The sequence below is a fragment of the Perca fluviatilis genome, chromosome 4, assembly GCF_010015445.1.
Source record: "Perca fluviatilis chromosome 4, GENO_Pfluv_1.0, whole genome shotgun sequence".
Classification (NCBI taxonomy): Eukaryota; Metazoa; Chordata; class Actinopteri; order Perciformes; family Percidae; genus Perca; species Perca fluviatilis.
Genome location: NC_053115.1, coordinates 41,611,093 through 41,628,819, shown reverse-complemented (window position 1 = coordinate 41,628,819; position 17,727 = coordinate 41,611,093). Strand labels below are relative to the sequence as shown.

The 17,727-nt window shown below is 40.2% G+C and overlaps 2 protein-coding genes across 3 annotated transcripts in view; one reads left to right on the top strand and one right to left on the bottom strand.

Moving 5' to 3' along the window:
* Nucleotides 1-17,727, top strand: part of si:dkey-49n23.1 (semaphorin-3D) — a 126,544-nt gene that overhangs the window by 73,401 nt on the left and 35,416 nt on the right. The window lies entirely within an intron of this gene.
* On the bottom strand, nt 631-3,613 carry LOC120556749 (sterile alpha motif domain-containing protein 3-like). 2 transcript variants are annotated; one of them, XM_039796466.1, is made up of 5 exons: nt 3,426-3,613; nt 2,167-2,350; nt 1,300-1,461; nt 1,118-1,205; nt 631-922 (listed from the first exon to the last, which is right to left on the bottom strand). In XM_039796466.1, exons 1-5 carry the CDS (start codon nt 3,517-3,519, stop codon nt 662-664), a joined length of 789 nt encoding a protein of 262 aa, XP_039652400.1. In that variant the 5' UTR covers nt 3,520-3,613; the 3' UTR covers nt 631-661. The 2 variants fall into 2 exon arrangements, with proteins under 2 accessions (XP_039652400.1, XP_039652401.1); XM_039796467.1 differs by lacking the exon at nt 3,426-3,613 and adding an exon at nt 2,607-2,994.

The window sequence follows — 17,727 nt, the reverse complement described above, 5'->3', positions numbered from 1 at the left end:
TACTTACCAGGGACATCTTCGGTGAGGGCAGCGCCTCTTTCCTCAAAGCCAGATCTGCAAGGGGAGATTTCCTTTGAGTCAATCTAAGCACTGTGGGTACTAGGACCTTAAAGCCATCTTCGAATCTTCGGCAGATATTCATTTCATCATGAAGCCGGCCCATTTCCTGAAATAGCTGCAACACAGTACAAACAAAAACCATGTCACAACATTATTATAGGATTTTAAAATTAAATTTCAAAGAGAGCCTTTAGTAATTTAATATGAACTCCAACAAATGTAAGGAAATACAAAATGTAGACAAACCCCGCATGGACTTTTAAGGAATGGATATTTGTTAATGGCTTCTTCGACAGTCATCCCATTGGCAATCTCGCCTTCTCAAGCGAATGTCCTCATCATACGTTCTTCCACCATTCGGGCATCTGGCTGTGTCTTCCGGTACTGGTCCTGCAGGACTTTCACATGGCCCGCTACTGAGGTATCATCCTCCCCAATAATATCCACCTACTCTACGACACAAAGGGATGACAAACCTTTGCTCATTTGACAGTTGCTTTTCCCCTTTTTAATGTTTATGAAAAATGAGCCCTTGATAATTTATTACATTTTATATAGCGCTTTATCATAGCTACTTAAAGCACTTTACAGGGGGGGGGGACTATTTTCTACCATGCTGGGTTAAGGGGCTAACCATTGGGCCACACTGCTTGTGTGTAAAACATGCACACATAGATATACAGCGAACCAAAGAAGATGCTCTGACCTTTGATGTCTTGGCTCGTTTGCTTGTGTTTTCTTCGTGTTGCAAAGGCTTTTTGTGATGACCAAATTTCAGTTTCATTCTTCTCACCTCCTCATCATCTATCAGCGGCACCCGCTCATATTTGAACTTACGTTTGAGAGACATGTGCCAGGTATGCTATTTAAAAGAATATAAAATAGAACAATTAAATAGGCATACAAACCACTTGCAGAAAACTGAAAGCACAAGCATGAAAATACATGTGGGAAAACAATGTGTGCATAAAAATGCAGAAAACAGTTAATATCTGGACTGCATTAGTAATCTAGGTATAATAAATAAAAGTTGGCAATTAATAATCTGTCAACTCACATAACCATTGCCTTCTTTGTCCTTTAAGAAAGGGTATTTCAAAATCAGGGCCTTGCACACTTTCACATAGTCATCATTGGTCGGGAACCTGTAACAGCGATGCAAAAGAAGGTGAGGAATGTAACATCAGACATAGTATTAATAACTCAAATGACATGATCCATTTGGGTTGCGAAACTTACATTTTGATCAGGGCCATGGTTTCATACAATGTTCTTATGATTTTGTTGTGATCGGATCTCTCAATTTTGCATGGCGGTTTTTGGTCCAACTTTGTCTGAACATCTCTGGGAAATTTAGGAATGATGAAAACTGCTGGGAAGGCTGATGATGGGATGGCATGACTATGGTGAAATAAAACAATAGTCTTAAAATGTATGGCAAATTAACCACACTGTAACAATACAAGTTAAAGTCCTGCAGTGTAAATGTTACTTCAGTAAAAGTGTCTTTAGTTAAAGTATTAAACCATTGTAGTGTGAGTAACCATTGTAGTGTGAGTAACCATTGTAGTGTGAGTAAAGGATCCAACCAGTTGTGTTTAATGGTCTCATCGTCTCAGCTGGACTTGTAGACAGTTATATTGTCGGCTAGTTTACTTTAGAATCAAACATCAGATTTTATAAACTACATGTGTTCTGTGTACAATAATCTTAATTTGTAAAGTAACTAGTAACTAAAGTAACTAGTAACTAAAGCTGTAACAGATGAATGTAGTGGAGTAAAAAGTCCAATATTTCTCTCTGAAATGTAGCGGAGTAGAAGTAGAAAGTGGCATGAAAAGAAAAGACTCAAGTAAGTACCTCAACATTTGGTCTGAAGTACAGTACTGGAGTAAATGTACTTAGTTACATTCTGTGTAGAGTGTGTACACACTAATGCATAATGTTACACTACATACATTACCAGAGCCAGGTGAATTCAGATCCAGATAAAAACATTCAGTAGCAACCATAAAGCTAGATTATATGGCTATGAGATTATAGTTATTTTCCATGGTTCTTAGGCCTAACGTTATGACAATCACATAACATTACTGTTACTGGTACCTTGATTCCGCTGTAGCCTTCTCTGAATGTACCGGGACAGGCTCAAGGGTTAGTGTCACAGTTTCTTTCCACTGCTGAACAAATCGGTTGAATTTGGCTTGCTTCTTAAATGATCCTTCAAAGAGGTATGAAACCATCCTCTCAGTCAATCCATAGTCCACTGCTTCTCCGTCAACTTCATTATCTAACATACAATATAGAAAGAAAAAAAACAGCAATGTTAACCACAACTGTGGTAACAGCATACAACAATTTAAAAAGGCACATTATGTCAGACTGTAAAGTTAATGTAAGTCAACGGAAAAAAATTAGTTTTGATCCAGTTTGGTTCATTGGGTATTTTTCTCATATGCAGAGTTATGGGCTTGCCATTTGGTCCGGACTTTGAGAAGCCCTAATATCCATATAAAAACACATTGAAAGTATTTAGGCGTAGCTACCTCATTGGAGACGCTGGAAATGTGTGTCTCACACGCACACACCTGAATATATTAATATAACGTAACGTTAGGCCTATCTTGCTTTTTTTTCCAGGACAGCGGGTAAAGTATTGAAAGAAGTTAAACCCATTAATGATAGTAATCGGTTTATTTTTTATAAAAGCAGCTAGCTAACGTTAAACGTTAACATTACTCGAAAGGGAGGTTAACAGTTGGTCGGTTCTGTCAGTTAACCCGACTGGTGTTGTAATTTAAGGTTGGTCTTAGCGACATGGTTTTACAAAAATGCTCTAAGACAGTTTGACGACAAAATAAAGACTAAATCATAATTTCAAACCCTCACTGGCTACCGATAGTCACATTCCGCCCAAATGGCTTTGCTTTAGCATTAAACTATTTCGGAACAGAAGACTGTTCGGCGGCAAAAAGTTTTTTTTTTTTTCATCGTTGTCCTCTGACCATAGCCTCTGACGCAGTCCAGCTAGCTAACTTAAGTCAGAACAAAAGACTTTTCGGCGGCAAAAACGCTTCTCATCCTCCTCTGACGCAGTAGTTTTATAGCTCGATGGTGAACTGTAGCTAAGTTAGCACTTATAATAATAGTATGTGGAATGGCAATATGGTACATAATACTGATAATGCTTTAACTAACTAGCTAGTTAGCTAGTTAACGTTAATAATGGCAATCATCAATGTCGAGTCTAGCTAGCAATGTTGAGTATGAACTTGGCTAGCGCTAACATTAGCTAACAGTAAAAGTTAACTTCCAACTTTGAATATTAACACCACAAACACTGATTAAAAATTCAAATAATTTACCTTTGAATTTACTTCTCTCCTCTTCAGTGACCTCTACTCCAAAACGAAGTAACTCCGTGATTAAATCCTCCGTGGATAAATGTCCAAGCGCCATCCTCCCGACTTTGATCGACACTGACAGAGACTGACAGTTGGATCACTGTCTATTCACTCATGTATCCTTCCGCGCTGCAATATTTATGCTTCCGCCGAGTCGAGCTGTCGTTAGCCTGTAGCTAGATCCTTTCAATAGAACACAACTTAAAGCGTTAACAATTATCTGTCAGTTTCATTCTAATATAAATAGGGTAAAGGGTTTGAAAATCAAATTCTTCAATACTGTTTGTGAATATAAATAATTACATACTCCACCTTAAGATGATTAAAAATGATTCAATGGGACACTCCACCAAAAAAACATTTTGCCCATATCTCAAAACTTTAGGCTACAGTTAATTAGTTTGACAATTATTGAGTTATTGAGTTTGATAGTATAGGTTAACTTGTGTTTCTATATTGAGAGATGACATTTTCTGCTGAGATGAGCATCCACTAATTCCTGCGGTTTTACATTTAAACATTAAGGTACAAATATGTAAAGAACAAATATGTACCTTAGACCTCAAAAAGTCCACAATTTACAATGGAAGGTGCATAATTGTACCTTAAAGGTGCGTAATTGTACCTTAAAGATACATTTTTGTACTTTTAAGGGTACATTTGCAAAGTTTGTACCTTAGGGAACAAAAATGGACCTGTATTGTACCTCTTTTTCTGACAGTGTGTATTTGAACTGTGCTAATAGTCAACTTAAAAAATTACACAATGTAGGTTTAATTACCATTCCAACTAGGACTGGGCAATATATCAATATTATAACGACATTGATATATGAGGCTAGATATTGTCTTGAATTTTGGATTGGAGTGTCACTTACAAAAAAAAGTTTGTATAAAGAGGAACAATACATCGATGTCAGCGATAGATTTACTAAACAGCAGCCTTGTTACTGAAGAACATTTAAATGCTGATGGAAAAAGACGACAAAAACATTGGAAAAATACGGTAGAAAGAAGGAAGGACGTTAGGCAAGAATAGGTCGACAATAGTAACAAAAACTTTCAAAAAAAGCTACAAAAATGAAAAAAGTGTCAAAAACTGCAAAAGTGGAAAAAACATTGAAAAAAGCTGAGGAAGGAAGGAAATAAGGAAGGAAGGAAATAAGGAAGAAAAGAAGGAACGAAGGAAGGAAGGAAAGAAATAATGAAGGAAGGAAGGAAGGAAGGCAAGTATAGGTCGAAAAAGTGACCAAAACTTTGAGAAAGCGGAAAAGGAGGAAGGAAGGAAATAAATAAATAAGGAAGGAAGGAAGGAAAGCAAAAAAAAGTAAAAATGGATCCAAACAAGGTGACAAAAACGTCCCATTTTTGGTAGAAAAATAAGTATATAAAGAGAACCAATGCTACAACAGCCTTGTAACTGGAAAACATTTAGTTTGAGAAACACGGGTTTAGAGGACTTGTAGGCAAATGTGTGGGCTTAACGAAAAAAAAAGCCCCATGTTTTTTGCGAACGTCACCTTCTCCTCACAGGCCGCGGTGTCAGGACAGCTGGGGGTTGGTTTCTATCATCCTGCAGACGCCTGCAGAACGGCTTTCATTTGAATCCAAAACCTGAACACACGAGCGGTCTGTGAGATGCCTTGTTCCCTCCGGTCCGCTCTAAGTGTTAGCATGTGCTAACGGAGGCCATGTGTGTTGCAGCTTGTCTGCAGAGTCCAGCGACATCAAACACTGTGTTTATATGAGAGCATATTGGGAACACATCTGTGTCTCTTCTTTGGGATGAAACCAATTAGCTACTGACCATTTTTATTTTCTCTGGCGATCTTAACTTTACACATGTGGATTTGAACCTATGAAATTATTATTCCTTGTGTATCTACAGTAGAAGTGATTACTCGACTCGTGTACTTAGATGTTAGATTCTTGAAGGATTCTCATACGAACAGAGTAGCTGCAAAGGAATTCACTGTCCTTGGCGAACGTATCGGACATACAGTAATTACTGTGCAACGCATTCTCATGAACAGCTTCGTATGATATCGTACCAAAACTTATTCACAACAATTACGGCGACTGAATTGTCGTCACATGACCGGTCACGCAAAAGTTAAGTTTAGCCGTCTTTACAGTTACATTTAGCCGGGAAAAGGTGACTTTGAGCCGGGTACAAAGCTCCGTGAGGTTGTTTTACCGCTGTTGTATTTAAGTTTAGCTGATAAAAAGTGACCGTCATGTGACGGCAGTTAAGTTTAGACACCAAAACAACTGTTAAGATTAGAAAAAAAAGTTGTGGTTTGGATTAAAACAGCGGCCCCCTTAAGTAGTACTCCCGGGACACAAACACCTGTTTCCTGGGTCAAAGTCTTGTGTTTTCTCCTTAACTTCTTCAGGACATGAACACCTGTTTCCTGGGTGAAGCTCTTGTGTTTTCTCCTTAACTTCTTCTAATACGTGGAATACATACCAATTAAAGTGTAGCTATATGTATGATTGGTTCATTAGAACAGCCTGAAATGTTGGACTTTTGGATCTTTTCTGCTGTCACGTTGCTGTAAAACTCTAGGAACATGCTGCTAATTATGAAGCTATTTTTATATTTCTTTTTGGAAGGTTGAGATTGGGAAAAAACGGCACTAAATGAAGCTTAAAGCCAAGGTCCTAAAAAAGGTAATAACTTCAGACTGAATGTTTCTGAATATTACATCTTACTTCTACAATGTCTACGACGTATCTGATGAACTCTGATGTTGCTGTTGTCAGAGACGCTGCCAGAGTTCAGCAGAGAACCAGATGTTTTCTGTGTGGCGTGAGAAACATCTGCCAGCTGACACACACACACACACACACACACACACACACACATAGAGACACACACAGACACAGACACACACACACACACACACACACACACACACACACACACACAGAAACACACATAGAGACACACAGACACACACACAAACACACGCACACACACACACACAAACACACACACACACACACACACACAAACACACACACACACACACACACACGCCACACACACACACACAAACACGCAAAACAACACACACACACACAGACACACGCACACACACACACACACACAAACACACACACACACGCACACACACACACGCACACACACACATACACAGAAACACACATAGAGACACACACAGACACACACACACACACAGATGCACACACAGACACACAAACATACACAGAGCTAGACACACAGACACACACACAGAGACACACAGAGACACACAAGACAACACACACACACACAGACACACACACACCGCAACACCCCACACACCACACACACAGACACACACATACACACACACAGATGCACACACACACACACAGACACACACAGAGACACAAACACAGAGCTAGACACACACACAGAGACACACACAGACACACACACAGACAGACAGAGACACACAAAGACACACACAGACACATACACACCAACAATACACAATAAAAAACGCAACGCACACACAAAACACCAATAGAGACACACACAGACACACACACACACACACACAGATGCACACACACACACACAGACACACACAGAGACACAAACACAGAGCTAGACACACAGACACACACACAGAGACACACAAAGACACACACAGACACACAGAGACACACACACACACACAGACAGACAGACAGACACACACCCACCCCCTATCCCTATTGAGTGTGGTTTGTGTGGGATCTATATAAACTAAAGGCGTTGCTGGTGTAATGCGTTTGGTATTCGATGGGCTGTGGTCGTCAGAAACATATGACGGCGAGCAGACGTGAGGAATCCTGTCAGCTCTAATCTTATCACCCGGTTTTTATCTGAGCGATAGCACTCCTCCCTCTCCTCCCTCTCCTCCCTCTCAGCATGTCACTCATGTTGTCATCTTAAACTCTGACGCACGCCACGCCTTGTCAAATCAACTGAAACGCTTTCACTAGCTCAAAACGCTCAACGGAGGAAAATCTTATCATATCCAGATGTTAATCACATCACTCTCTGTCACTTTCACATCCCATACACACTGTATATCTCATTCATATTTCTTTCAAGTAGATAAAGCATGTCTCTGGTTCTGCTGCATACATTTTAATTCATTTAAAAAGATTTTTAACTGTCCACCGTGAGTGCAACAATGTTATGGGAGTGCGATGCTAAAAAACTGTAATCAACAGATTAAAGAATAGGAAAATAATCATTAGTTTCTCCCCTAATGTATAAAATGTGTGTTCAGCAGCTTTAAATCATTACTGCTGTCCAACTCACAGCAAACCTGTTTGTGTAAATAGTTTAGTGGCTTCATTCAAGCTCAAACTTAAACTTTATCCTGCTTTAATGAGATAATAAGCAGCATTAGAAGAAGCTCAGACACATAACAGAGACTGTTTTCGAGCGTTCAGTCCTTAAATATTTCGCTGTAAAAGTTAAAATAAGAAGAAAAAAAAAGCCTTGGAAATACCTTGGCTGCTGTTTTGTGACTTTTGTGGTCGATGTTAACACTGAGCAGACTCAGATTCTGGGTGTGTGTGTGTATGAGAAAGAAAGACGGAGAGACAGAGCGAGAGAGAGAGAAAGAGAGAAAGAGAGAGGAAGACCAACTGAAAAACCTTTATTTTCACTGTGAGAAGGTATGTGACTGTGAGAGAGAGAAGTGAATATGAGTCTGTCTAACATCTGTGTGTGTGTGTGTGTGTGTGTGTGTGTGTGTGTGTGTGTGTGTGTGTGTGTGTGTGTGTGTGTGTGCGTGTCTCTTTGGAGGGGAGATGAAAGAGGGAAACGACGAGCTGTAAAGCCGATGATTTCTCCCAGCTCACCTCCGACTCAAACACACACGATGCAGACTGAGAGACATTAAATCACCAAATATGGAGTTAAATTCATTTTTTTTATGTTTTTTATTTATTTCACTTTCTAAAGCTCAGACCAGGACACTGTGTAAACATTTTTTTTTTTTTTATGATTTAAGGTTTTGCAAAACTGAACTCAACTGAATCCAAAACACACTGCTGTTACTTTTCAACCCGTTCTCACTCTGAACTCATAAAATACCACAGAGGTTAGTCTTGGGGGATTAAAGTCTGTGTTGTCGCTTTTTTCGACACTTTTTTGAAGTTTTATTCAGCATTTTCAGAAGTTTACCAACCTAACAGCGTTGTATGAGAGAGTTTTAAACAGGATAACGGAAAAGGTTCTGTATTTTTACTGTAGCTGAACTAGGGATGCACCGAATGCAGGATTGGGCTTCGGAATCGGCCGAATATTGGGCTTTTTGATGGGGATCGGTTTCTGCAAAAATCTGGATTCGGTGCATCCCTAATGCTGTTTACATGACCTGTATCAAATTCAGAATATTGTTCTGTATTTTTACTGTAGCTAAACAGATCATTTCTGTTTTTTAAGGTCGGGTAATGAGCTGCAAGAACCTTTTCTGTTATTTTACGGATTTATTTCTTAGAGTGCAGGTTGAGTCCTAGGTTTGAATCCGACCTGCGGCCCTTTGCTGCATGTCAGCCCCAAAAAATAATCTTCCCATCACACACGAGTACAGGTCATCCAGTATTATACCCCCACCCCCCCCCCAAAAACAACACAAAAAAAAAAAAAAAAAAAAAAAAAAAAAAGCTCACGCACACACAGATGTTCAACAGACTCATATTCACTCTGCTCTCTCACACTCAAATACCTTCTCACAGTGAAAATAAAGTTGGTCTTTTTTTCTCTCTCGCTCTCTCTCTCTCGCTCTCACTCTTTCCTGCATACACACACACACACACACACTCAGGGACACACACTCATGCTTGTGCGGTACAGGTGTTCGGCACGCACCCAGCTCTCCCAGTACATCTGTTTCGCCTGAAGTCTTCAACAAGTGTTTGCCATTATCCAAATCAATCTGGTCTTCTTCTTAAACACGCTACACACACCCACACACATACACACACACACACACACACAACACACACACACACACACACACACACACACACACACACAGGCATTCACGCTTAGTTTAGTTTCAGCTCTCGTAGAGGTTAGTGGAAATGATCCTGTTGATTAGACTGACGGAGTCAAACAGCAGGAAGTCATGGTGCTGCATTCACAGTTAGCATGCCACTGATCATAAAGCCTCAATATAAACTGCTAATTGTACTCACTATGTTTGCATCTTACAATGATAATGTATAGTGACCGGGTCATTATTGCGAATTAAACCCGGGCAGCATGATGTAGGACCAGTGAAGTGATTAAAAACAGCTCTACGTCATCCCTTATACGTGTGATTTTAGCTTTTGATTTGAATATTTGCTTTGAAAACCACGTGTGTAGGGAGATAATGGTGGATGAACGGGTTGAACAATTACCTCACATTATATAATGTAGCAAATGTAGGCTACTTATTTTTTAACCCAAACCATGATCTTTTTCTAAACATAACCAAGTAGTTTTGTTTCAATCCACCGCGTTAGCTGCGACCGTTTCACAACGTACGCCTGGCGTTGGTACAAGGAAGTGATACATCCATAATTGAGAATGTGGTTTAGTTGTTTGGGGACAGAATTTTCTAGGAGACAGGGTCTGCATCTACGGTAACTCCGCCCAAGTAGCAGAAGTAGCAGTGCTTCGCCTTCTGTGGAGAATAGTTCCCAGTATGTATACGGTTAGAAGATGGCTGTGTCTCATGTGACCTTCTTATTTGTACACACTGTGACTAAACTCACATGGAAATAGGAACATGTTGGCGTTATTTTGTCACTTATTGGGAGCAGTAGGCTAGATGGAGCCGGTTACCTCCAGGATCTGTGCTAAGCTAGGCTAGCGGTGGGGGCGTCAGACAGAGTTATAACACGCACAGAGATGAGAAGGGTATGTATGGACTTATCTAACTCTGGGGGATACGGGGAATAAGATAAAGTCCCAATAAGTCGGCGTGTTCCTTTAACTGTAAAAGTGTACATGTAGGTAAGAGCAAAGTCCTCCAAACCATACGAAAATATCTGCCGTTTGTCCCCCCCCCCCTCCCCCCAATACGTCCAACAGGAGAGTTTTCTGTCCCCATATCTAAACCAGAGAACAGGTAACAATCACGGTTTTAAACACGTCGTTAAAAATGGGTCAAATGTGACCCGAGAACAACAGGAGGGTTAAGAAATAACTCTGTATTTACTTTTATTTTCAAACGGGACATGAAGTCCTGTTTTTATTTTACCCATCCAACCCCCCAACATGGCTCGCTACACGGAATTTGGCGCTCTTATACTTCCTCGCCTTACTTCCTGCTTTACTCCCGTCAGAACTACTATGGCCACTAGAGGGCACCGCCACTATAAAGGTTAATATGATTCTAATCGCTGCTTGAAGAAACAACTCGTGGGAGTGTTTTTCGGGGGAGGATAACCTCGGTAAGAGCTAAGAGTGGAGAAGACAAACTCCCTGACCTGAAATCACACACACACACACCCCCACACACACCACACACACACACACACACACACACACACTTATATCACAAAGAACCGATGCATAAACTAAAAGTTGTACCTGAATTGAGGTGTGTAGAGGTCATGACCTCTCGCCATTGACCAATCAGAAGCAATCAACATCAGCTCTGAGCCTCGATTGAAAGGAAAAGCAACATTTAGCCATTTAAGTGAATTGCATCCAGACTCCCTGAAGCTTTGACTAATCAGATAATCATCACGAGGCTGACTGAGGCTACCTCTACACTGCTCAGTTTGGTTTAAAAATAAAAAGTATCTTTTCCTACGTTTAGGCCTCGCGTCCACAGATTGTTGAAAAATACAAACTCAAGTCTTTTTTGAATTTTTGCTATATTTGATAGTGACAGTGTCACTACGTAATGTGAGTTGAGTGCAGATGTGAGTTGTGCATGCGTCACTTTGCGACAATGACGATTTCACGCAGATCTGTTTTGCTGTTAGCCACAGAATAATGAGATAGTTACGTTACATAGCAGTGATTTATTATTTAGCGTAAGGCATCACATTTTCACGGCATGATACCTGTCAGTTCTAGATTAGAGGCGGAAGTAGCCTACAAGAACCTTAACCACAGACTTCTGTAATGTCAATACAATAAAAATGGACCTACATAACGAAGTTCGTTCACTGCTGGCTACAAGTTAGCAATCAAACACAACAAAGGCTGTCACCTGAATGGCGCTTTGAGCTAACGTTAGCAATCAAAACAATCATAGATAGATACAACGTTTGCCAGATCTGGATCCCTTGGCGTTGTGTGTAAACCGTTTAAATCTGAGCATGCACAACTCACATCTGCACTCAACTCACATAGGATAGTGACAAAAGTAGAGATACAGCCAGGAAACGTTGGCAGAGACAATATGTAAAAAATTGGCACCTTAGCGATATGATGTATTTTGACAGGGGAAAGGTGTCTTCCATTAAAGTCAATACAAATCATGTAAAATCAAAGATTTCTGCTGATGATCAGAAGCTTTGTACTAGCAAGACTACTAAATAGTGTTGACCCTGCCTGACATTGAGGCTACATCCACACTACTACGTTTTGGTTTAAAAACTAATATATGTTGCATCGTTTACACCTCGCGTCCACACTACTCCAGTGTTTCCGAGCCCCTATAACGGAGACATTTGGAAACACTGCTGCCACCGTCTTGGTTTGAAAACTCCGGGGTTGCTTTGTAGTCTGGACGGACACAAACGGAGATCTTTGGAAACGAGGGCGCACGCCAGTCAGTCTTATCGGCTAGGTAGCTTACAGACCTTTTAGTAACAGTTCCACCTCGCCATCAGGGCTACACAGTTAATCGCAATTTTATCGAAATCACAATATTGACTATTGCAATATCCACATCGCAGGGGGGCTCAATATTTGTTAAAGGCAAAATATGTGTCTAACCATTCTGAATGAAGTATTGTGGAGCTGCATAGACGTCCTGGGCCTACAAATCCCATCCTACAGATGGAAAACAAGGAAAACATCTTTGTTTGGTACAGATTCTTGCAAAAATCACACTATATGACTATAGTCCATTTTTGTGTTTCAATGAAAATGAGAATGATTCCCTCCAATATTGTGAGTCATATCGCAATCGCAACATCAGTCAAAATAATCGCAATTTGACATTTTCCTCATATCGTGCAGCCCTACTCGCCGTCGGTCCAAACTAATAAATCCCTGTGACACATTTGAACATCCCGTGGTTCTGTGTGATGTAAAGCGTTTGCTTTCCTCTCCTCTACAGTGTTTCGTGACATATTTCCCACCACGTCTCTCTCAGGCAGAGTATACTTTAAGATATCTCCTGCTAGGTTTTCTTTCATCATGGACTCTATTTTCCCACCGTTGGGTCACTTGATGGATGGGATCTATAGGCTTCCTCAGTGAATCAGCTCCATAAAATCCAACCGTGCTAACTTTTATTGTCTCCAGCTCGGCTTCGCCCTCGCCCACGGCTCTGGCTAACGCCGTACAGACATCTGGGATGAAACGGTGACTTGGCATCTCTTTGCCTCTCGCTGTGCATCACTTTGTTTTGGATTTTAGATTTTATTTTTGCAAAAAGACAGAAATATATTTTGCAGAGGTTTCAGACAGAAACAACACCTATCAAATCCAGTAATTTAAAATTTTTTAAAAGTCTCTGAACTTTCTTGAGTGTGTGTGTGTGTGTGTGTGTGTGTGTGTGTGTGTGTGTGGATTGTCTCAGTGAGAAATTAGCTGTGAATATCTCATAATCGCACCGTGAACAGATGTGTTGTCGCGGTTAGATCAGATTTCAGAGGAAGAAGATCTGCAAAGTTAACAAAAACTTTGGTGTGTGTGTGTGTGTGTGTGTGTGTGTGTGTGTGTGTGTGTGTGTGTGTGTGTGTGTGTGTGTGTGTGCGTGTGTGCGGGTGCGTGTGTGCGATGTAGACTGTAGGATGAAAAAAAAACATTTGGAACAGTTTATATATGTGCCGTGTGTGTAATGTTTTCCAGAGCTCTGATCCCATTTACACATAAGGAAACACATGCTTTTACAGCGTCAATACATAACTAGTTAGTATGTGCGTAATCTTGATATAATGTTAGATATAATGCACCCTTTAATGGCTCCATCTTCGCCAGATCATCATACTGTAAATATCCAGCTGGCTGAACATTTGAAATGAATTGTTGATATCTCAAGATGTGCTGAGCTGAATTATTTGCATTTGGGCGTTTTTTTTTTGATTTTTTTCAACATTCTTTTAGAATTGCTTTTCTCCTTTTGCTATAAAAATTTAATAAATCCCCCAAATTCAATGAAAGTAGTGAACTGATCATTTATTTTACTTGTGAAGAACGTTTAATGGAACCATCCACGTTATTTATTTTGACAATTTGGTTGAAAGAAAACCCAAATTCTGATATAAAAACTTTTTGGCAAATGGGTCCCATTTGACCCGAAGACAATAGGAGGGTTAAAAATTATTTTTTGGGGGGGGCATTTTAGACCTTTATTTGTATAGGGCAGTTTAGACTTGAAAGGGGAAGAATGACATGCAGCAAAGGGCCGCAGGTCAGAGTCGAACCCGCAGCCACTACGTCGAGGAGTAAACCTCTATATATGGGCGCGCGCTCTACCAAGTGAGCTACCCAGGTGCCCAGAACGTCTATTTTTTATCAGTGTCACAATCATTTGAAGCTGAGGAAGTGGTCTCTTTATTCTGGTGCAACGTACATTTTTAAACACAAAGAAAAAAGACTTCAAGAGAAATAAAGCATTTAAGCTAAAATAAAAGAGAAGAGAAAGTAAAGATTAAAAGTCACCCTTTTAAATTTTAGATGGAGCGTGGTGTCCTGTGCAGCGCCTTTTGATGCAACATTTTGCAAACTTTTTTCTTATTTTCCCCCTCAAGTTATTAAAGTCAGAATGATTTTTTTAATAATGTAAAAAGCATTTGTAGCTGTGGAACAGGTCTCAAAGAAAAAAGACAAACGGGACAAAAAAGCGGAAAGTTTTTTTGTGCTCAGATGAGATTTTCCCCGTTAAGACTGGGGAATCACTTTGTATTCATCGCTTCATTTATCATTTGGGGCTGGTTTGTGGAAACCTCTTATACGCGCAGTGTGATTAAAGTCTGTACAAATAAACTCTTCTGTTCTGCCGTCGATGTTTCCCCCGCCCGTGTTAACGTCTCTCTCTTCTGTAGTTTCCACGGCTGGTCAGAGACTCTGGTGCCCGCTGTCACCGCCACTGAAAGCGCTGCGATTGTCGGAGCTGTGATTTATTTCTTTTTAAATGGTGGTGAAGTGTAACAAATGTGCCGTGCTGCATTCAAAGCCACAGCTTTCCATCTTTGGGACCCACACAGCGGCGTCTCTGTGCACATTCATTACAGTTTGTGCCACCCCCCCCCATACACACACACACACACACACACACACACATATCCACACTTTTTTTTCTTTTTTTTTGTAAGTCAGTCTAGAGGAGTTTCATGGTTAATTTCCTTTCACTCATTCAGCTGATTATTTGCAGCACAGGCAGGTCAACTCAGATGAGGCATGGGCGTAATTTACGACCCCCCCCCCCCATAATCAAACTGGCTGGAGTAATGAAGTCAGAGTTTTCTATGCTGTGGCAAAACATTGAAAAATGTCCAAAGAAATATAAAAAATTGGGAAAATTTCAGAGGTCACGACCCGACCGAGACTGCTTTTCGAGGCCTTTGCGCTGGAAACGACAGCTCATATGTGTGTGTATATATATATATATATATATATATATATATATATATATATATATATATATATATATATATATATACATACAGTGGGTTTTTTTTGCAGTGGGGGCAGGTCTGTCCGAACAACAACCCCCCCCCCCAACCCCCACCACCACCACCACCACCATCCCCACCACCAAATGCTTTACATATGAAACTGAACTGACGCTTCGCTGCAACACAAACATATATATTTATTCACCTCTATTCACACACAATGAGGCATATTTTCAGTTGTGATTGAACTGTATTTTTTGAGGAACTATAGGGCACTTAACATCTACAACAGGTCTATAAAATGAATTTTACAAGAAATTCTTCATAGGGGAACCAAAATCAAAGTATAGAATTAAATATTACAATGACGCACTTACCCAGTAACCTCTGAATAGTTCTACTTGTTGTTAAATTCCAATGTGAGCAGCAGCCAAGGGGGGGGCATTATGTCGGCAGGATAATTTAAAAGGCAACCGTGACTACATTGTGCGTATGCCCTATTGCTGATACCGTGGAGGCAGAAATTTTGCCATGGCGGGCCGCCACTACAAAATCAACATAGAGAAAACACTGTATATATCTATGGGTAGGGAGCGAGGTGATGTATATTGTGCGAGACAAGAGATGTAGTTCACGGAGCGGTTTCACACAAAAACTAAGCGGTACCATGACAAACTGAAACTTTCTTTACTCGCAAAATTATCTTTTCATTTGACAAACATAATATGTGCGATTCATGGCTCGATTCACAATCGGGATCAAAGCATTATTGGTCTTTGTTGGACTGGGCGGCTTATAGTGGTAGAGCGTGCGCCCTTATATAGAGGCCCAGTCCAGGTCCTCTCCGCAGTAGGGCTGCTGTCTCTTAGTCGATTAGTCGATCGGTCTTAGTCAACTTAGATTTCTTTAGTCGATTAGTCATGTTTTATGCTTTTTTCATTCTGAATGACTTCTTTCCAAGAAATGTACGAGCACATCTCTGGTAAACACAAAAATTAAAATGGTGCTTCTGCATGACTCTTTGCGGAGAAACTCAGATTTACAGATCTGTCATTTAAATCAACTAATCGATTAGTCGATACAATTGAATGAGTGTTAGTCGACTAAGAATTTCTTTAATCGAGCACAGCCCTACTCCGCAGGTTTGATTCCAAACTGCGGCACTTTCCTGCATGTCATTCCCCCCCTCTTTCTCCCCTTTCATGTCTAATCTGTCACAAAAATAAAGGCCTGAATGCCAAAACAATAATCTTGAAACAATATCCAAATGCTATTTTTCTGTCGATCGATTCATCTTTTCGTCTCTAAAATAGACTCAAATGAGGAGAAGGTGTGGTCAGTTTAACAGTTTCATTTAAAATGAAACACTAAGATTTATAAAGAATCAACTTTATTTATGCAGAACTGCAAAAGACTTCTTCATTATTTCTTCATTATTATTATTATTAGGAATATACATCTTTTCAGCTGAGATATAGAACAGTTTTGTCATTATTTCCTGGCTCCAGTGATCATTCACAGCTCCGGGCGGCCCGAGCCAACAGCGTTTCAGAACAAACTGTGTGTCGGCCGGGCAGCAGCGCCGAGGCTTCACGCTTCATTTCCTCTGCTTGTTCACCTCGTTTTCTGCCTGCTTTAGCAGCTACTCCCCAGAGACACAGCCTGTGTGTGTGTGTGTGTGTGTGTGTGTGTGTGTGTGTGTGGTTGTGTGTGTGTGTGTGTGTGTGCGCGCGCCTCTTTCCACAACTTCACATTTTAACGCCTTGCACATTAAGGATGAGTGAGTGTGGTTTCTATGAGAGGCCGTATAGGCGATAATTCATACTTGGTCTCATATACAACACCATAACCTCACATATATACCATTATACTCTCACATATATACCATTATACTCTCACATATATACCATTATACTCGAGTGGAGTAATTAAACTTGAGTTTAGGTGTAATAAAAGGTGCTTTAAAAATGGGACACAGAAACTTTGGACGTAGGATTCCACAGAATATTTCACAGATATTAAATTCAAATGAAACTCAAAATAGTAACACATCTCCATCCCAATCAGAAATACAGACCGCTACATTTTGAGGTTTTTCAGTCTGAATCACCCCTAAAAACTGTTAAATAAAAGAATCTTCAGATTCCGTTTGAGTGTTAATGTTCATATTCTTTCATATTAATATCTCGACAAATTGTATTTTGATGCTTTGGCAACACTGTTATTGAAACGTTCATGCCAATAAAGCCTCATTGAATTGAATATAAAGTAGCGTAACATGAAAATACTCAAGTAAAGAACCTCGGAAGGGTATTTAAGTACAGAACTTGAGTAGATGTACTTAGTTACTCTCCAATGCTGGAAGTCTGGGGCAGAAAGTGGCAGATTGAAAGAAGATCCTGACTAAATAAAGAGAATTAAAGGCCTCATATTTCCCTGTTTGACTGAAACTT